General features: G+C 44.6%; 1 protein-coding gene across 4 annotated transcripts in view; it reads right to left on the bottom strand.

Annotated features, from left to right (window-relative positions):
* LOC125884804 (protein Shroom2-like) overlaps positions 1-20,679 on the bottom strand; it is a 32,458-nt gene that overhangs the window by 3,808 nt on the left and 7,971 nt on the right. For 2 of the 4 annotated variants that reach the window (XM_049570040.1, XM_049570041.1), the window contains 7 exons: positions 10,022-10,144; positions 7,189-9,463; positions 6,362-6,411; positions 4,446-5,021; positions 1,676-2,182; positions 442-616; positions 70-342 (listed from right to left, as the gene is read on the bottom strand). In XM_049570040.1, coding sequence (XP_049425997.1) covers positions 70-342; positions 442-616; positions 1,676-2,182; positions 4,446-5,021; positions 6,362-6,411; positions 7,189-9,463; positions 10,022-10,144 — 3,979 coding nt within the window. Of the gene's footprint in view, positions 1-69; positions 343-441; positions 617-1,675; positions 2,183-4,445; positions 5,022-6,361; positions 6,412-7,188; positions 9,464-10,021; positions 10,145-17,231; positions 17,416-20,509 lie in introns of those variants that run through there. The other 2 variants (XM_049570043.1, XM_049570042.1) reach the window with 2 other exon arrangements.

Here is a 20,679-nt window from a genome sequence, read left to right as displayed (position 1 = left end):
GGACATCAGGGATTAATCAGTGGACAGTTTTGTTATCTACACATCATCTGCACAGATTTAAGATGTTACCTTCTCCTCCGGCGACGCCTCGTCCTCCAGGGTGTTGAGAGCGTTCTCCACGCGGGCGAGCCGCCCCGACAGTGACAGCAGCAGGCTCACCACCTTGTCCAGGTCGCCCACAAACATGCAGAACTTGTCGAGCTGGTTGGCCTGACAGAGGCGCTGCACGGTGGCCTCCACCTCCCGGCCCAGCGCCTCGTTGTCCTCCACGTCCTCCTGCAGGCTCTGCCGCGCCTCCCGCAGCACCTCCAGCTTCTTCGCCAGGCTGGAGATCAGCTCTTGCTGCAGAGCACGAAGAAAAGGAGTAAAACACATTCAGTACAGAGCATCAGAACAAGAAGCATGTGTTATACTGTCTGTGTCTCTGAGGGTGAGTTCTACCTTTTTACTGGCGAGGTCGACGTCCAGCTCGTCCTCAGAGTCCTGCTCCTCCAGCTGCTCCTGCATGTCCTTCATCTTGATGAGGAGCTCGGCTTTGGGAGCTGATGTGTTGTAGTAGGAGGAGCTGGGGACCAGGGAGGTGGTGGCTGATACGGACAGGTCCTCCTCCTCCCTCCTGACAAGGAAACACAGATAGTGATGTGTTTTAAAATCTACCTGCAACCAGCAGATGAAAACTGCCCACACCTTAATAAACTGAAATGAGACATCTGTCCACCAGAGGGCAGCATGACTGAAGCTGAAACAGGCTGTAAAACATCAGCTCTGTCATTCTGAGCTGTTGAACAAAAACATTTGGTTCATTTGTAAATTTAATTCATTAATGTCCTTGACTGTGCATTTATTTATTGTCCAAAAAAATGTTAATAATGTGTCAGAAGAAAATGTTGATTAACTGTGCAAAAAGTGTTTGTTAAATGTCTGGGAAAAAATGCTAATAAAAGGCCCCAAAAATATTACTAAAGTTTCTGGGAAAAATTGTGATAAAATGTCAGAAAAAAATTAATAAAAAGTCTATATATATATATATTAATGATGTGTCAGAAAAATTACTTTTAAATTAAATTTAACAATTAAATTTAATTGTCTGAAAAATAGTAATAAAATGTCAGAAAATAATATAAATAAAATGTCTTAAAGAAATTAACAAAGTGTCCACAAAAATGTTAATAAAATGTCTGAAAAAAAATGTTAATACAATGTCCAAATAAACTGCAGTAAACTGTCAGAAAAAATTATGATAAAATGTCCAAAAAATATTTATAAAATGTCTGAAAAAAATGAAGTGCCTGAAAAAAAAATCTGAAAAAATGATGATAGTGTGCAAAAAATATTAATGAAGTGTCCAAAAAATATTTATAAAATGTCTGAAAAAAAATCAATAAAATGCGTTAACAGAAATAGTAATAAAATGTCCTAAAATAACGTGAATAAAATGTCAGAAAGATATTAATAATGTGTCAACAAAATATTTATAAAATGTCTGGGGAAAAAAATGGAAAAAATATTGATAGAGTGTGCAAAAAATGTTGAAGTGTCTAAAATATATTAATAAAATATCTGAAAAACATTTAAACAAATGCAGTTTGTATTTTCTGATTAAGCAAATGTTATTTAGAGAGAGTTTAGCTTCAAACTGCTGCTGCACACCTGCACCTAGTATAAACTGACCCACCTGTCCAGACTCCTGGGGGAAGAGGTGGGCAGTCTGGAGCCAGACGAGGCCCTCCTGCGCTGAAGCGCCCCCTCCAGGATCTGCTCCTCCCTGGGGAAGAGTCCCTCCATCAGGTCCATGGTGGTCATCCTGCCGCTCTGGTCCAAGATGTCCACCAGCGTCTTGTCTTTCCCCATGATGTCTCTGGCCAGCTCCTCTCTCTTGGCGTCCTCCTCTGAGTGTCGAGCCTCGGATGAATTTGACTCAGGGACTGACTCCTGGAGCTGATCCTGAGCGGCCTGGCGGGTGTAGGCGCTGAACAGGGACGAGGCCGGGCGCTCTGAGGTGCTCAGGGAGGGGATGTTGGCCGGCGGCTGGAAGGCGCTGCAGGTGTCGCTGCTGCTCTGAAGCAGGTAGGTCCTGCCCTGTCGCTCCAGGCTGCTCTCAGCATGGACGATCCTCACGGGGACTTTCCTCACCGGACTGCTGACATCCATCTCAGCTGAGGGCTTCAGATCATTGTCTGACCTGGACAGGAAACAGATTTCACAATTAAAGCCTGAAGTTAATCTTTCATAACTGATATCAGTCTCACTGAGGGGACTGAGGATGCATGGCATCAGCATCAGGTCACAGTGACCTTTGAACACCAAATTCTGATCAGTTCACTCTTGACTCAAGGTGGACGTTTGTACCAAATTTGAGGAAATTCCTTCAAGGTGCTCCTGAGATATCGCATTCCCGAGAATGAGACGGATATAAGGTCACAGAGACCTTTGACCACCAAAATCGAATTACTTCATTGTTGAGTACAGGTGGACGTTTGTGCCGAATCTGAAGAAACTGCCTTGACATGCCCTTGACATATCATGTTCACAAGAATGAGCGGGACACAAATTCACGGTAACCTTGACCTCTGACAACAAAATCGTAACTGGTTTGTGCCAAATTTGAAGAGATTCCTTTGAGATATAAAATTCATAAGAATAAGATAGACAAGGTCACACTGACTTTTGACCACCAAAACCTAATCTGTTTTACTTGGCTCAAAGTGGACGTTTGTGCCAAATCTAAAGAAATTCCCCCAAGGCCCTCTAGAGATATTGCATTGATGAGAATGAGACAGACAGGGTAACAATGACCTTGACCTTCAACTGCCAAATTGTATTAATTAAAGTCTTGACTCAAGGTGGTTGTTTGTGCCAAATGTGAGGAAATTCCCTCAAGGCTGTCTTGAGCTATCGCATCCCAGAGAAATGAAATGGACGCAAGGTCACAGTGACTTTTACTTTGACAACCAAATTGTAACCAGTTCATCATTAAGTCCAAGTTGATGTTTGTGCCACATTTAAAGAAATTCCTTCAAAGCCTTCATGACATATCACGTTCATAAGAATCAGATAGACAAGGTCACACTGACCTTGACTTTTATCCACCAAATCCTAATTAGTTTTACTCAGCTCAAAATGGATGTTTGTGCCAAATTTGAAAACATTCTCTCAAAGTATTCTTGAAATATTGCATTCCCATTTTATCTCACGAGATAACTGTATGAAGTTTTGTCATAATTAGTGCATGAATTCTTGAGTTGTGGCCAAAAACATATTTTGTGAGGTCACACTGACCTTGACCTTTGACCACTATCTAATCAGTTTTACTCAGCTCAAAGAGGACATTTGTGCCAAATTTACATGTCCATTTTATCTCATTAGATAACTGTATGAAGTTTTGTCATAATTAATGCATGAATTCTTGAGTTATAGCCAAAAACATATTTTGTGAGGTCACACTGACCTTGACCTTTTCGACCACAATAGGTGTTCACGAGAATGAGACAGACGAGGTCAGAGGGACCTTGACTTTGGTCACTAAAACCTAATCAGTTCATCGTTGAGTCCAGGTGGATGTTTGTGCAGAATTTGAAGAAATTCCCTCAAGGCCTTTTTGAGACATTGCATTAACAAGAAGGAGTCGAATGTCAGGTCACAGTCACCTTGACCTTCGACTGCCAAAGCCTCATCTGTTGGCTTAAAGTGGACGTTTGTGCCAAATTGGAAAAACTTCCCCTCAAGGTGTTCTTGCGATATCACATTCCTGAGAATGAGACAGATGTAGGGTCACAGTCACGTTTGACCACCGTCTAAGCAGTTCATTGTTGAGTCCAAGTGGACGTTTGTGCCAAATTTGAAAGAAGCACCTTAATTCACCTTATTCTTGTGTTTTCACAAGAATGAGACAGACAGACTGAAGATATGATACCTCTGGTTGAGTCATAAAAAGATGCGTTCACTCAAAGTAAATCAGGTTCTGATAAAAACATTTTGTTGTCTCGACTTTACGTCTAAACAAACATCCATCCTGAGAATGACTCAAAGACGCTGGAAACATTTTTAATAAACGTCAGAGCTGCAGTTTCTAATTACAGGACGGGTCGTACAGTAGAGCAGCGACGGAAAACAAAGCAGCCGTGTGGCTTCAGCTAAATTACAGCCTCCAGTCTGATTCGCCTCGGGCTGCGGAGGAACTGTACGACAGGCACAATCAGACTGTGATCGTCCTCTGTGTGGACACATGTTACTCTACAGGCTTCTTCATCATCTTCCTCCTCTTCAGTTAACTCCTTTTAGTGCTGTTTGAGTTCAGTCCCATCACACGTGTTATTTACAGAATGAGAATGAACCTGTTATTGTTTTGTTTACTGCCTGACTCCACTTGTTTACCCTAAGCCTCCCCTGCTGGAACAGAAAGACTTTATGTAACGAGGGTCGCCGAGGAGACCTAAGCTGCTTACCTGAGCGTCGACTCATCCTGCACGATCACCACTGGCGGCTTGTCGGTCAGTCTCAGCGGTGCAAACTGTGGCGAGGGAGACCGCGCTCCATCTGTGGGTAGAGTCAGAGATGGTGTCAAGGAGGGCGGCTGCTCCCTCTCCACCTCGCCGTCTACACCTCCTCTGCTCATATCTGCTGTGGACGTCCCGCCGAGGTGAGGGGAGCTGGCCGGGGCGGGGCCGGCGGAGGAGTTCTGGGCAGCAGCGTGGTGCTGGGTGTCAGAGCTGCAGCTGGACAGAGGCTGATGCGCTGCCTGGGCGCCAGCGAGGAATTCCTGGGAGGAGGATGTGGTTTCTGGGCCTAAATGGGGCCTGGGCGGCGGCGGCAGGAGGCCCTGGATTTGTGGAGGCTGGGAGCCGGGGTTGGGGCTGAGGCTGCGAGGGCCTGAGCAGTGTGTAGTGTGTGAGGGATTGGCAGCGTCTGGTTTGGGCCTGTGGTCAGCGAGGCCTGGGACCAGGCCCTCGTTTCTGGGGACTGACGGGGCTGGCTGTGGGCTGTGGTCGGGCTGGTAGCGCTGCCTGCTCTCTGTTTTTCCTCTGGAGGTCAAAGCAAAGACAAACGACATCAGTACCTGAGGGGAAAGACTCATTTTATCTTCTGTACAAACAATTCCAACAACTAGAAGAAGAAGTTTGTGCTTTTTCCTTCTTTCGACACATCTTTCAAAGACATTCAGTATACTGACATCTGTGGAAATGTGTTAAAGTAAAGTCTGTTGACAGTGCCAGTGGTACTGGTTAGAAATTGGGCATCGACTCAAACTCCATCAAGACAGCATGAGTCACCAGTAGTTTCCTGGCTGGTTAAACCACAGCTCTGTGTAGAAAACAAGGCCGTGACTCCAGTGGTAGTAGTGTGGACTCTAGGTGTAAGCACATGGGCGGATCATAAGACAATGGGCCCCTGGGCACAGACATGCAAAAGGCCCCACCACCTCTCCCACACAGAAGCAAGACACGCAGACTGTGTGCTGGTTTTGTGTCCCTTTGTTCTCATCTGTTTCTCTTTGTGGTCATTTTCAGTCTCGTCCTGGTCAGCGGGGCCCCCCCGACACTTTAGGCCCCTGGTAGGCCTGTTCAGTAATCCATGCATGTGTAAACGTAGCATCAGTGAGCTGTTTTAAAACAATGTGTGGTCGAAGCCTCGGAGGCTTTAGAGGGGTGTTACCTGCTCACAGTGAGTGTGTGTTACAGTTCAAGGAACCTGAGCCATGAGTGTGAAAACCAGACACAGAGGTCAGGTAACACCTGAGCAGAGACAGAGACGGGGCGGGTCTGACTTTATCTAAAAATATGTTTTTATTACACCAATATTTGCCTTATTATCATGTATACTATATAGTGTCAGGTTTGCTGACACTTGTGGTCGAACGTCGTATTTCCTGACAGGTGTTTATGTCACACAAAGGAGCAAACCCTGTGGATTCATTTCACCGTTTAGCCAAGGAAGCGATCGTGTACGCAACAGATAAGTGTTCATTACCAAAAGCAGCTCAAGCATCAGATGATACAGTCTCCACCCGCTGTAAATCACCTGTAAGTGCGCAGCCACTTTTGTAAATGTGGGTGTAGTTGACGACAGGTGTCCAGAGTCGCCTCAACGTGAGCTGCGACAGCTGGAGATAAAGTTGGGAGGAGAGCTAGTGTGACGGAAAATGATAGTTTCCTTTCAGCTCGGGAAACTGAGACATGTTCTGTCTCCGTCCTGAAATCTCACCACTCACATACATTTCACATTTATATGAGACTTCTTGGTGGATGTTCCAGAGACGGACAGGAAGTGCAGTGATCAGCACTCATCCTGCTGCTATTGATTTATATATATATATATATATATATATATATATGTATATATATATATATATATATAATCTCACCTGTAAGTGCTCTGCTGGCTGTGAGGGTCTCTCCATGCTGAAGGAATGTTCTGCAAAAGAAAGGTAAAGGGCTTCTTAGCCTCATACTGCAAATCCAGTTATGACAGACTAAAGGCTCCTAGACTAAAACATCCATCATTACTAAGCATCTCATGTTAGTAGAACAGACTCAGTTGGTCATCTGCCTCTTTAACTCTTTGAACTCTGCAACAGAAATGATCCGCCAGTGCCTACGTCTGTATTTTTGCTTATTGTGATGTCACTTCCTGGAGTATCTTAAAAAGCTTCACATCCCTAAAATCTGTACAACCTGAGCTAAAAGCTGATGTCGTCAATAAACCATAACAAGTGATAAATGTATTGAAATTGCATCATTAAAAAAAAAACAAAAATCGGACATGTTTTTTCCCCTTGGGTTTTGGCAACAAAAGCATGTGTTGGTCCGCCCGCCCCGCTTGGACTTTCGTCGCCTTAACTTTTGTCCTTGTCTCCATTTCCCCCTGACACCGCCAGGTGCTGTTAAACTATAACGGCAACCGGCTGTGTATCATGCTGACGTTAAAGAACGCCTTTTTTCATTGCTTTCTGACACCCTAAGTCACTGCCCAAGCACCAGATTTCAACAACTTCAGAGTGGGGTCGTGGTCAAAAACACCATGTATGCACGACGATGTTTATAAGGGAAGATAACGTAAGGAAACTTTCTGCTGCAAGAAGAATGAATGCTCTAGCTATTATGGTCTTTATTCTAGAGTTATTTAAACAGGATCATGCAAACGATCTCTTAAAGGGTTAAAAATAGACTCATCTACATCAGGGTTAATCACCTGTGTATAGAAGTCCGCAGAGGGGGAAGATCGGGACCTCTCATGGATGCACACAGCCTTCTCCTCGGCATCTGCGTCCAAGATGTTCTCTGCTGAATGATACCTCCCTTGCGTCTTGGCCTCTGATGACTTCTTCTGTTTGTTCCATGTGGCCTGGTACTCAGCGAAGGTCCCAAGCCTCTGCTGCTCTAGCAGGACCTGCTTATGTCCGGGACTGAGGTGTTTGGGGTCTGCAGAGGGGTGAACTCCCTCTGGCTCTCCAGAGGGAGTTCTCTCTTTGGGTTTCTCACCAAGGTCTGCGTTCAAGTTTGTTCCCTGACTGGACTTCAGCACAGGCCTGGAAAATGCTGGTTTGGCCTCAAAGAACTTTCTGCGCTCTCCGAAAGACCCGGTCTGAGGTTCTCCCTCCACTCCCACTTTGTCTATCTTGTCAGGCTCTGAGAAGGAGTGCATCCTCTTGGCCAGGGGGAAGCGCTTACGTCCTCTAATGCGTCCATTGGAGGTTTTAACTACCGGCACCTCTGGTCCGAGAGGCTCAAGGTCTCGTCTCTGGAAGGAGGTGGCCTGAAGGACCCTTGCCTGCGCCTCTTTGAGGTGGTCCTTGTAGGTGCTGGAGAAAGAGACACCAGAGGAAGTTTTTGTAGATCTCCACTCCTCGGCCTCCTCGTCCTCGGCTTCGCATGTCAGGGTTGCAGCGCTGCGGCTCTTTTGCAGCTGGGCTCGCTTCTGCTGGATCTCATTGCGGAGAGTGGTGGCGTAACGGTCACTGCGGCGGTTAGATTTTCCCCCACTGGCGGCCATGGTGTCACCGGCATCCTGGGTGGTCATAGCTGCTGGTTGCCTCACAGCCAGACTCCTACTCTCCTGGGCCAGGGAGTGCAGAAGTGGGGTTTTCAGACGGGATATTCGGTGATCATCTTGTGGCACCCATGGGTCTTGGTGCCTTATGGCCTTATGATCATTACTCTGATGTGTTGGGAAGTGACTTTTTAGGTCATTAGCGTGTCCTTCACCTCTCTTTGCAGCATCTTCCAGGCCTCGAACACAAACTTCAGAGGTTTGGTGGTCATAATGTAGACCATTCCCCAGCTGGGAATGGCCACTGCGCTCCTTATCTTCACTATAAGGCAGCTGGGACTGAGGTAGAGAGTATTTTGCCTTCACGTTTGTCTTAAGGGAACTGGGGAAGCCTGGTTCATTGCTGTTTACCCAGTGAGGTTTCTCTGCGTCCCCCCTCAGACCCTCTGCTTTGCCCTGCCTGGCCTGGAGGTCAGCAGTCTGAACCGTATGCTTCCCTGCCAAAGCGAAGTATCTGTTGTGCCCTCCATTCTCCAGATTCGCAGCAGAGCTTGCAACAGATGCTGTAGAGTGCCGGACCTGTTTGCGGCCAAAGCCGTTTGTGGGCAGATCCTGGAGGCTGCGGTAGTAGCTTCCTACACTCTGAATCTTGGTTGGAGGAGCTGTCCTGGTCTGCAGGTAGAGGGGGCTTTCGTCACTGTACTGCCTCTGGTGGGCAGGTAGTTTGGTGTAATGAGGCTGTCTGACATCATTGCTGGACAAGGAGAAGAGTTTGTTGGGGTGCAGCTGGTTGTGGTTGTGGTCAGCTGCCATGTTGGGATGGAGGAAGTCTTTGGTGGGCAGGGGGTTGAAGCTACGTCTGGCCTCTGAGGTTTTCTCCTGATGAGATCTGAGGCTATTCTGGTTATTTTCTGTAAGCTTTTCAACTGACCTGCCATGACTCTTTGCTGGACCACCAGGCCCTTCAGAGAAAGGGAACACCTTTGTGGCAGCAAAGCTGTCACTGCGCAGGGGAGGGGGTGGGGGAGGAGGAGACTGGGACTTCTTCTTCTCTGGTACCTGCCACACTGGGCTGATACTGGGCCTCCCTGCGACGGAGACCCGAGAGGCAGGTTGCTCATCCCAGCTCCCGTTCCCCAGCGCCGGCTGCAGGTACCTGGGCCTCTCTGCCTGCTGAGGCCCTTCACTCTGGGGGCCCTTGAAGAAAATGTTTTCAGCGCTGGTTCCCTTCCTATCAGATGTGCTGAGGTCATGACCAGGAGGGCTGGTGCTGGTGAAACAGCTGAACCCAGAGTCTCTTTTGCCTCCTGGTCCACAGTGTGGCTCGGTACTGCTGATGTATTTGGTCGGGGAGAGATGACCTGGTGAGAAGGGATGCGAGGGACGCTCCAGTCTCTCCATGTTGTTCGCTGAGGTGAACTGGCTGGTTAGCTGACGCTGGGTGCTCTGGTCCCCTTGATTTGATGAGTCTTTGGGCCTGGTGTGTAACATCAGAAAAAAAAAGTTGACTTTGATGGATTGAGTTAAGTCACAAAGCTACCTTCATTACTTTACACTTGAGACCACCAAATTCAAATCAGTTCATGCCTGAGTCCAAGCTGATGTTTGTGCCAAATGTGAAGAAATTCCCTCAACGTGATCTTGAGATGCCACATTTGCAATAAAGGGATGGACGAGGTCACATTGACCTTGACCTTGACCTTGGACCACCAAATTCTGATCAGTTCATCCTTGACTCAAAGTGGACGTTTGTGCCAAATTTGAGGAAAGTCCCTCAATGAGTTTTTGAGATATTGTGCACACAAGAATGAGACTGATGCAAGGTTATGGGAACAATTACATTTGACCACCAAAATCTAATCTAAGGATGAACTCTTTCCCTCAAGGTGATTTTGAGAAATTGCAGTAACAAGAATGGGAAAAACGGATGGACGACCCAAAAACATAATGCCGCCAGCCACGGCTGTCGCTAACGTGGAGGCATGTCAATATTTTCTGCCCCAGGAGAAGCACAAAGAGAACCTAGAAAGCTCACCTCGCTTCATGCTTTGGCTGCCAGACTGGTGCTGGGGCGGCCTCTCGCCTGGCGTGCTCGGACTCCTCTTCTGTCAGCTTGGAGGAGTGCCAGGAATGTGGCCGTGAGCCTGGATCATTCTTTCTGCAAAGCAGAGAGGCAAACAAGCACTTTACACAGGGGATTTTTTCATATTTCAGAGTGCAATGGTTAAACATTTTTTCAGGCATTTGGCACCCTCATCATTTTCCTCCAGGAGCCCACTGTGCACTCCATCACTCAGGGATGAGGTGTTCCCTCTTTGATGGCATATGATGCCCGAAATCTAAGTCCAGGAGCATAGTTGCTGCACTTGTTACTGCTCCTCTAATATCAGTTCAGACTGGGAAGGTAGGAGCATGGGTTGCCTGGTACTGCAGCAGTGTTCTTATCTATTTAATGACCTGTGTGATTGATTGATTGAAACATAAGTTGTGAGCATCCTGACGACACAAAAGGGTGTCTTTATCCCACACAAGAGAAATCACCACAGCAGAGGATGGTATATTTGCAATGTCTGTCAACGCTTGTCACGTCTGTTTACATAAACACCACTGACGACTATGTCATGGTCTGGAAGGGTTGTCCCATTTCATAGAGGAAGATTTAAACCACTACCCCCTGTGACTGTGTTCCAAGGAGAAAGGTTGCACTCGAAAATTAGGGGGATGGGATGAGCCTAAATGTTCCAACAAACAAAAGCCCCGTTTCTACCAAACCCTTTCAGTCCAGCACCTTTGGAACCAGCAGTAACCCTTCAGACAGGCTGCAGTGAGAGTCCGGCGTATGGAGAGAGACTTTCTTAAGGGTTATGTTTGGTTCCAGAGGTACTATACCGAAAGTGTTTGGTGGAAACGAGGCTTTGTTAGAACCCTAGAAAGCTAAACTGATAACATTACTATACTACGCGCTCTATTTAAACCAAATGAGCACATACCCTTTGAAGCGGTTTTTCCTGGAGAGCATGTTGGAAAAAAAAAAGAATTATTCACACAACATATTCAACAGATTAAACCAGAGATATTGTCTACTTCATGACATGTACATACGACAGACCAACTGATAGCTATGAGGAGGCCGAACGTCACTGGGCTGAGTACAACTTAAGGACTAGCACCACACAAAATACAAAGGAAGTAGCAGAGAACACAACGTACACACACGACGACCAAACTACCATCAAACACAATGGCTGGCCGATGGTACCTCATAGAGCTTCGCAAAATCTTGGTGAGAAAGCTCCTCGCCACGTGAACCTCGGTTTCTGACGGCATTGTGCGTGGTGACACAACATCAACCATCTTAGCTCTGACAGGCAGCGAGTGAAGGAAGCAGGAAAGGAGACAAAGAATATTATCAAATACAGTCTTTCTTCTTTCTGAAGCAGAAAGAGGTGAGACGAACCACCGCTCTCAACGCTGTGTCACAGTTGGACTAACGATGTCTGAGATTTCATGTAATTACAGCTGCCTGTGCCCAAGGAAACATCACACGACCCTCGCTTATTGTGGACAACAGGAGCAGGGGACAGATCTGTCACAGCCATATGGCCCAGACGGAGATTAGCTGCTTAGCTTTTAGAAAACTTAGACGGATGTGATTCACAGGTCGCCCCCTGACCACCATGACCTCCCTTTAGATTCAAGTTTTACTGTGCCACTAACAAGGACAGAATATGCTCTGACATTTGTGGAGGTTGTTTCCCAAGTTCAAACGTCAGAGCGATGTGAAATATCTCATCCCGATGAGACTTCAGCGGCGATGACTGAAACCTTAACCCTGCCAGGTCACGATGGAGACGCTGCATTCTTTCAGCGAAGGAATGCAGGGAGGGATACCTTCGCTTCAAGTGGGACATCTATGTCAGCCATCTCATCCCAGGAGTCTGAGAGTCTCCCTGCAGTGGAATAAAGAGAGTGTGGCGCCTTCTTTCGAACAATACTTCATCTCTGATTTCTTTACTGACGCTGGATTGTTGCGTATAATCCCACCAGGGACACAAGAGGTGACTCATCCTGTCAACGTGTTGTTTTACTCTTATTTTGGATAATTACAAGAAGCAATGGGAAAGAAAGGAAAGAAAGGAAAGGTCAAAGTCTTCCAATACAACCGGTGTTTGCTGAGGAATTTTCTCTGGAGATTAATAATCCATTTAAATCTGACTAAATATTTATTCAGGACCGGAATTAATTGGATGTGTAACCTCTCAGCACACGGTTTAGTAAACGCAAGATGACTGCAAACACCTGAGCAAGAGGTGACACATGCAAACCACTAAATGGCATTACAAGGTGTCCAGAAGGAAGAGAAAACAATAGGAGCAAAGTAAAGGAGAATTAGCGCCTCGTGGTTGTATGAATCCGCCCAGTTTCAACATTAGTGTCACCAATTCAGTATCTGACCTTATGTCTCCCCTTCTGTTCCTGAGATATGACGTTAAAACATGATGTCACAGTCAAGCTGACCTTTGACCTTTTGACCTTCATTATTTTATCCTGTTAGACAATTGTGTCAAGTTCGGTCACAATTAGTGAATGAATTCTTGAGTTATGGCCAACATGTTTGTGAGGTCACACTGACCTTTGACCACCAGTTTCTAATCGGTTCATTCTTGACTCAAAGTGATCGTTTGTGCCAAATTTAAAGACATTCAAAAACAGTACAAAAGACACGCACATCCTAACGTCCAATGGAAAGGGTGCTGAGCAGAGAAACGTTTGTCGAAGTAGAAACAAATAAGGCTGTGTGGACTTGTTTGTTTCTACTTTTTAAACTTTAAAGAAATTCCCAAAAGCTGTTCTTGAAATATCGTGTTCACGAGAATGAGACAGATGCAAGGTCACAGTGACCTTGACCTTTGACCAGCAGAATCTTTTCAGCTCACTGTTAAATCCAAGTGGACATTTGTACCAAATCTGAATGCGGAAATGCGACAGTTGGGGACAAAGTGACCTTTGACCCCTTAATTTTAAGCAGTTAATGCTTCACTCAAAGTGGACGTTGGTGACAAATTTGTGGAAACTCCCTTAAGGCCTTCTTAAGATATCGCATTCATGAGAATGAGACGAACACAAGGTTGCAGAAACCTTTAACCTAATACCACCAAATTTTAATCAGTTCATTGTTAAGTCCAAGTGGACATTTGTGCCAAATTTAAAGACATTCAAAAACAGTACAAAAGACACGCACATCCTAATGTCCAATGGAAAGGGTGCTGAGCAAAGAAATGTTTATCGAAGTAGAAACAAATAAGGCTGTGTGGACTTATTTCTACTTTTTAAACTTTAAAAAAATTCACAAAAGCTGTTTACAAGAATGAGACAGATGCAAGGTCACAGTGACCTTGACCTTTGACCACCAGAATCTTATCAGATCATTGTTAAGTCCAAGTGGACATTTGTGCCAAATATGAATATGGAAATGCGACGGTTGGGGACACAGTGACCTTTGACCCCTTAATTTTAAGCAGTTAATGCTTCACTCAAAGTGGACGTTGGTGACAAATTTGTGGAAACTCCCTTAAGGCCTTCTTAAGATATCACATTCATGAGAATGAGACGAACACAAGGATGCAGAAACCTTTAACCCATTGCCACCAATTCCTAATCAGTTCATTGTTAAGTCCAAGTGGACGTTTGTGCCAAATTTAAAGACATTCAAAAACAGTACAAAAGACACGCACATCCTAATGTCCAATGGAAAGGGTGCTGAGCAAAGAAACGTTTGTCGAAGTAGAAACAAATAAGGCTGTGTGGACTTATTTGTTTCTACTTTTTAAACTTTAAAAAAAATTCCCAAAAGCTGTTTACAAGAATAAGACAGATGCAAGGTCACAGTGACCTTGACCTTTGACCACCAGAATCTTATCGGCTCATCGTTAACTCCAAGTGGACATTTGTGCCAAATCTGAATACGGAAATGTGACGGTTGGGGACACAGTGACCTTTGACCCTTTAATTTTATTCAGTTAATGCTTCACTCAAAGTGGACGTTGGTGACAAATTTGTGGAAACTCCTTTAAGGCCTTTTTGGATAAAAATAATCACTTAAAAACCAAAGTCTCTAGTCGAGAGCAGAGGTTTGTTTTTCCATCTCCAGCTGACTGAGCATGTTTTTGCAACTAGCATCAGTTTTCTAAACCAAAGCGGAGAATCTACACATCTCTTCTTCTTCTTCTGTTTATTCCACACAAACCAAACTGTTCCTCTGACTTCAACCCCCCCCCCCCCGCTCCATGTGACGCACAGTGTTGCCTCAAAACCAACTGCTGCACAATGGAAATGCAAATGTCACTGTTTCTAAAGCGCAGAGGGCCTATTGTCAGGGGACACAGCTGCTCTGTCACACATATTCCACCGCTCACTGCCTGGATATACGAGCCCGACCGAGGCCGAGGTCATTCAGGAAGAAAACACACAACATGAAACTGAAACACAGCTGACCCACTTGGCCACAAGTACGTCTGTCATCTGGAGGATCTGAACACTTTGTGTTTAAATCTGAACTTCACCAACAGTGATTTTTGCTCCGCACTCCACGAACACACAGGAGAGATTACATCAGCTGTGTCACACAATGTTAACGTGCTTCACCTCAACTGTGGCTGTCTCTTGGTAGCTTGAGGCTGTTTTCCAGCTGCTTTCATGGCACCAAATGTGGGTGTTTTTTTAGGACCCACTGGCTGCATTTCTAGCGTTTTTTTTGAGCACTAGACCTGAGGAGTTTTAAGGAACCCCTCGTTTTTCCAGCAGCTTTTTAGGCTCCAAACATGGGTGTTTCCTAACAACCTGTGGGTGTTTTTTCAGCAGCTTTTTAGAAACTAAATAAGGTGTTTTATAGGGACACATTCCAGTTTTTGCAACAGCTTTTAAGGCTCCAAACATGGGTGTTTCCTAACAACCTGTGGGTGTTTTTTCAGCAGCTTTTTAGAAACTAAATAAGGTGTTTTATAGGGACACATTCCAGTTTTTGCAGCTGCTTTTAAGGCTCCAATCATGGGTGTTTTTTAGGGACCTGTGGCAGTTGTAGTGGATTTTTAGGCCCAAACAGTAGGTGTTTTCCAACAGTCTGTGGGGTTTTTTTTACGTTGGCTTTTAAGGCCCTAAACGTAGGTTTTTGCTGACATTCCTGTTTTTCCAGCGGATTTTTAGCCTCCAAACATGGGTGTTTTTAACAACTCATGCCTGTTTTTTTATGGCACTACAGGTGGGTTTTTTTATAGGGACCTATTGCTGTTTGTTCTGCTGCTTTTTAGGCTCCAAACATAGGTGTTTTTAGGGACCTGTGGCAGTTGTAGTGGATTTTTAGGCACAAACAGTCAGTGTTTTCCAACAGTCTGTGTTTGTTTTTGTTTTTTTACGTTGGCTTTTAAGGCACTAAACGTAGGTTTTTTATAGGGACCCATACCTGTTTTTGCAGCAGCTTTTTGGGGCACCAAATGTGGGTGTTTTTTGTGGGCGCAGTAGCTGTTTTTCCAGCAGCTCTTTAGGCTCCAATCATGGGTGTTTCCTAACAAGCTGTGGGTGTTTTTCCAGCAGATGTTTAGGAACTAAATAAGGTGTTTTATAGGGACACATTCCTGTTTTTCCAGTGGATTTTTGGGCTCCAATCATGGGTGTTTTTAGCAACTCATGGCTGTTTTTCCAGCTGCTTTTATGCCCCCAAACATGGATGTTTTCTAATTACCTGTACTTGTTTTTGCAGCAGCTTTTAAGGCCCCAAATGTGGGTGTTATTTATGGATACATTCCTGTTTTTCCAGCAGCTTTTTAGGCCCAAAACATGGGTGTTTCCAAACAAGCTGTGGGTGTTTTTCCAGCAGATTTTTAGAAACTAAATAAGGTGTTTTATAGGGACACATTCCTGTTTTTGCAGCTGCTTTTATGGCACTACACATGGCTTTTCTATAGGGACCCATTGCTGTTTTTTTCAGCGGCTTTTAAGGTTCCAAACATGGATATTTTCTAATGATCCGGGCCTGTTTTTGCAGCAGCTTTTTAGTCACCAAACGTGGGTGTTTCCTAACAAGCTGTGGGTGTTTTTCCAGTGGCTTTTTTTTTAGAAACTAAATAAGGTCAAGGACACATTCCAGTTTTTCCAGTGGATTTTTAGCCTCCAAACATGGGTGTTTTTAGCAACTCATGCCTGTTTTTCCAGCTGCTTTTATGGCACTACAGGTGGGTTTATTTATAGGGACCCATTGCTGTTTTTGCAGCAGCTTTTATGGCTTCAATCATGGGTGTTTTTAGCGACCCTTGGCTGTTTTTCCAACTGATTTTATGGCACCAAAGGTGGGTGGTTTTTAGGGACCCATGGTTATTTTTCCAGCAGCTTTTTGGGGCACCAAACGTGGGTGTTTCCTAACAAGCTGTGGGTGTTTTTCCAGTGGCTTTTTTTTTTTAGAAACTAAATAAGGTCAAGGACACATTCTTGTTTTTCCAGTAGATTTTTAGGCTCCAATCATGGGTGTTTTGTGCCAAACTGTTGCTGTTTTTCCCGCCAATTTTAAGGCACCAGTTTTGGGTGTTATTTTAGCAACTTGTGGCTGTTTTTCCAGCAGTTTTTTAGGCCATAAACGTAGGTGCTTATGAGTGACCCACTGCTGTTTTTTCTGCTGCTTTTCAGCCACAAGGGTGTTTTTTAGGGAGCTGTCACTATTTTTCCATGATCCTTTCCTTACCATAACCAAGTGATGTTTGTGCCTAAACCTAATCAAATATTAACCAGGACATTGCTGCAATGTGAAGTTTGAAAGTATCCGCTACATAATAGTGTGCATCAACATATTTTCAGGTAATTGGGTTCCAAATAAAATTAATCTTCAAAGATTCGTATAAAAAATTCCGAGCGATTAAGTGATTCATGAAACAACAATGTCACGCATACTCTTTAATAACAGCTTCTCAAATGTGCAAGATTTGTTGCTTTAACTGTTTGTTTTTCATTTTACACTGATTATCTGAGGTTTGAACTAATGGTCGAACAAAACAAGACATTTAAAGGTATCACGTCGGGTTAGGGGAACTTGTTCTGGGCATTTTTCAGACTAAATGATTAATTAATGAATAAAAAACTGTAGTGAGAATATTTCAGCCTGTGAGTATTAATACTTGAAGAAGACCTACACAGTGTAAACCAGCTGCTTGCGTGACTCTCACTAAAATGAATTGAAATGAGAAAACATGGTGACTTACCAGCTACCTCCAACTGTTTAAAGTTTGTGTGTAAATTCAAAGAGGACGCCTCCACCTCACTCTGCACCAGCCCACTCCTTCCAAAAAATGCAGGTCAGAAAGAAAGACGCACTCTGACACTACAGCTCCCTCTGGTCTCACAGAGTCGAGCGCTCTGAGGAATCTGGGAGCTCCATGACAGAAGATCTGCCGCCCCCTCCTCCTCCTCCTCCTCCTCCTCCCAGTACGAACACAAACACACTCCACCTTGTGCTGCGGAGGAGATTTCCTCGGGGATTATAAAGGGGGATTTGAGTTGAGGGGGAGGAGTCATTGTCCTACGCGGCGTCCTTGCTGTAATCTAGTGTTTGGGCTCTAAGTTGCTGCCTGCAGAGCCGCCGGGGCTGCTGGGAAAGTAACATGAACGGGACTGGAAAACAACAACAGCTCCCAGTTTGTCACACGGTACAGAGATAAAAGATTCGGGTCAAAAGTGCAGCACGACCATTTTCTGCTGCCAGAGACCAGTGTCTGTCGAAACAAGGCTGGACTGTTGGAGACAGCTGTGATGTAGCAAGTCATCACCGTGTTTCCAGCTGATTCTTACTCCCCAGATGTGAGTGTTTTTAGGGACCTGTTGCTGTGGGGATGGTGCCATGAAAAGCACTTGTTCCTACAGAGACATCGCTGCGTTTCCTGCCAGGATAGTAGCAGGAAAAGCAATTATTTTGTACAAACACATTAATGCGGTTCCTGCCCACACAGTTGTTTTTTTAAACAAGATACTGCTGCATTTCCAGCAGGGCTTGTGCCCGGAAAACTTGGCATTTTCAGCCGAAACATGAACCTTTCCAGCAATAACCGAGTCGTTTTTGTGCCTAAACATAATCGCAAATTACACAGTGTTGCTGAAATGTTAAGTTTTAAGGTTTATGTGCTTGTTTTTCACTGAGTCATCGCGGCGTTTACTGCTGGCGTAGCAGCATGAAATGCTTTTCTTTATCGAGACACCGCTACACACTGTGTATTTCAAGCCGAAACATTATTATTTTCTAACCTAAACGTAAGTTCACCAGCTAACATTTGGTACGTTGGGAATCTTTGGTCACTGATAGTTGACTCAACAATCTGCCCGTATCAAAGTGTGCTGCCAGTTTGGTTCCGACTAAAAAAAAGGTGCTGAGTTTTAACTTCCTTTAAAGTCGGACTTTGCAGCCAACTTTCAATCTCGATGTCTCAGTGTCTGTTTCAGAGCTCTGATGTTACAGCTTGTCTTCTCACACTTGGCTCTGACCGTCAGATTTCGGTTCAGGAGCCACAGTTACTGGCTTGGCCCTGTTATCAGCCTGGTGTCTGATCCTTCTGTTCTCCGCACATTCCATCACGCCTTTCACAACCCTGTTTTTCTGCTGAAGATCGACTTCAGTGTCCTTGTCAGGAAACACAGCGCAGACAGGAATGTTTGGCGCGGGCCCACGTCTGTTTTGAGAGATACCAGCCAACGTCAGGCCGACGGGGGAGGAGGAGGGAGGCCGGCACGGAGAGGTGAAACTCCTCCGCCAGGGAAGAGACGCTGCTGACTGTTTAAATATAAATCATGTGTGTTTGAAGAGGAGTCACTGAGTCAAGGTGTGACTTCACTCCTCCGTTAACTGACTTTAAATCACCTTAAATGTTCACTGACGGACAGAGGAACTCTCAACAACGCAAACAAACCACCGTCCTGCAGAACACAAGTGATGTCAGCACCAAGCTGATACTCAGATGGGAGAAACCCAACCAGCAGCAGCTGAGGGGCCGACGTGACCCCGCCGAGCTCCAAACACGAGCGCACAATAGAAAGTGCCGGCGTCATCACAGCTGGGCTTATCGGTGCGTCACCGCTGCACCGGCGACAAAAAACACCCCGAGAGGAGGAGAGGAAAATGTGTCACACATAAGGTCTCACAAATTCATACTTAAGACGACTAAGTGACTTTAGAGACCTGGGGCATAAAACACCTTAAGTTAAAAGTCCTTGTTAAGATTTCCTCAAAATAAAGTAAGTCTTAAGTCTTCTTCTTAAGGTTTCCGTAAAGTATTTCTGGTTTTCTCCTTGTCTTAGTCTTATACTTAAGGAATCCTTAGACCACTGCACAAAACACCTTAAGTTACAAGTCCTTGTTAAGGTTCCCTCAAAATAAAATAAGTCCTTTTCTTAAGGTTTCCTTAAAGTGTTCACTTAAGTATTTATGGTATTCTCCTTGTCTTGGTCTTATACTTAAGGAATCCTTAGACCACTGCACAAAACACCTTAAGTTACAAGTCCTTGTTAAGGTTCCCTTGAAATAAAATAAGTCTTGTTCTTAAGGTTTCCTTAAAGTGTTCACTTAAGTATTTATGGTATTCTCCTTGTCTTGGTCTTATACTTAAGGAATCCTTAGACCATTGCACAAAACACCTTAAGTTACAAGTCCTTGTTAAGGTTCCCTTGAAATAAAATAAGTCTTGTTCTTAAGGTTTCCTTAAAGTGTTCACTTAAGTATTTATGATTTTCTTTTTGTCTTGGTCTTATACTTAAGGAATCCTTAGACCGTTGCACAAAACACCTTAAGTTACAAGTCCTTGTTAAGGTTCCCTTGAAATAAAATAAGTCTTGTTCTTAAGGTTTCCTTAAAGTGTTCACTTAAGTATTTATGGTATTCTCCTTGTCTTGGTCTTATACTTAAGGAATCCTTAGACCGTTGCACAAAACACCTTAGCAACCAAAGCAAGGTAAAGGTTAAAAAAAAACTTAAGGTCCCTCTGACTCTGTCTTAACTGCAACATGACTAAGTTTATGGTGATGAATGAAAAACTAAGACTAAAACCCCTCAGCTAAGGGGAAATGAATCCTTAAGTGTCATAGTTAAGGAGAAAATTGTTTTTTGTGGTGGTGATGATGTGATCTAAGGGCAGATTTTAAGATTTTTAAAGGGTTTCTAAGGATTGTGACACAGCAACAATATTCAAAAATTGCTTATTTTCCCATTAAAAGCTGCTTTAACTTTAAGGGGAAAAATCTTGCACATATATCTCATGACTCAAAGTGAGTTTTGATGCCATTTTGAGTCTATATGCCAAAAAAAAATGAAGATTTAGGACATTTAAAATAATTCTCTTCATACTTTCTCGCCTATGAATCTTTGTTCTCGGGCACAAACGTCGGTCATGCATCTTAAAAACTTAACAAAGGGTTAAATAACACTTGTTGCTCGTGGACGCTGACATGAATCACTGCAGGAACCTGTGACAAAGCATCTCCAAAGACTTCACTTTACCTGCTCTAACATCTGCCCATCCACGCTCAGGCTCCAGGAAACTCCTCAGGACTTGAACAGCAGTGTCTTTGCACATTTACAGCTTGTCCTTTATGAAACAAAAAGTGTCTCTGAACCTGTGTGAGTCATCCTGATGAAGGAAACCTGCCGTTATCTCAAACTCTCCTGAT

The sequence above is a fragment of the Epinephelus fuscoguttatus genome, linkage group LG24 (assembly GCF_011397635.1).
Source record: "Epinephelus fuscoguttatus linkage group LG24, E.fuscoguttatus.final_Chr_v1".
Lineage (NCBI taxonomy): Eukaryota > Metazoa > Chordata > Actinopteri > Perciformes > Serranidae > Epinephelus > Epinephelus fuscoguttatus.
Note: the sequence above shows the minus strand (reverse complement) of the source record. Positions and strands in the feature narration are given on the sequence as shown.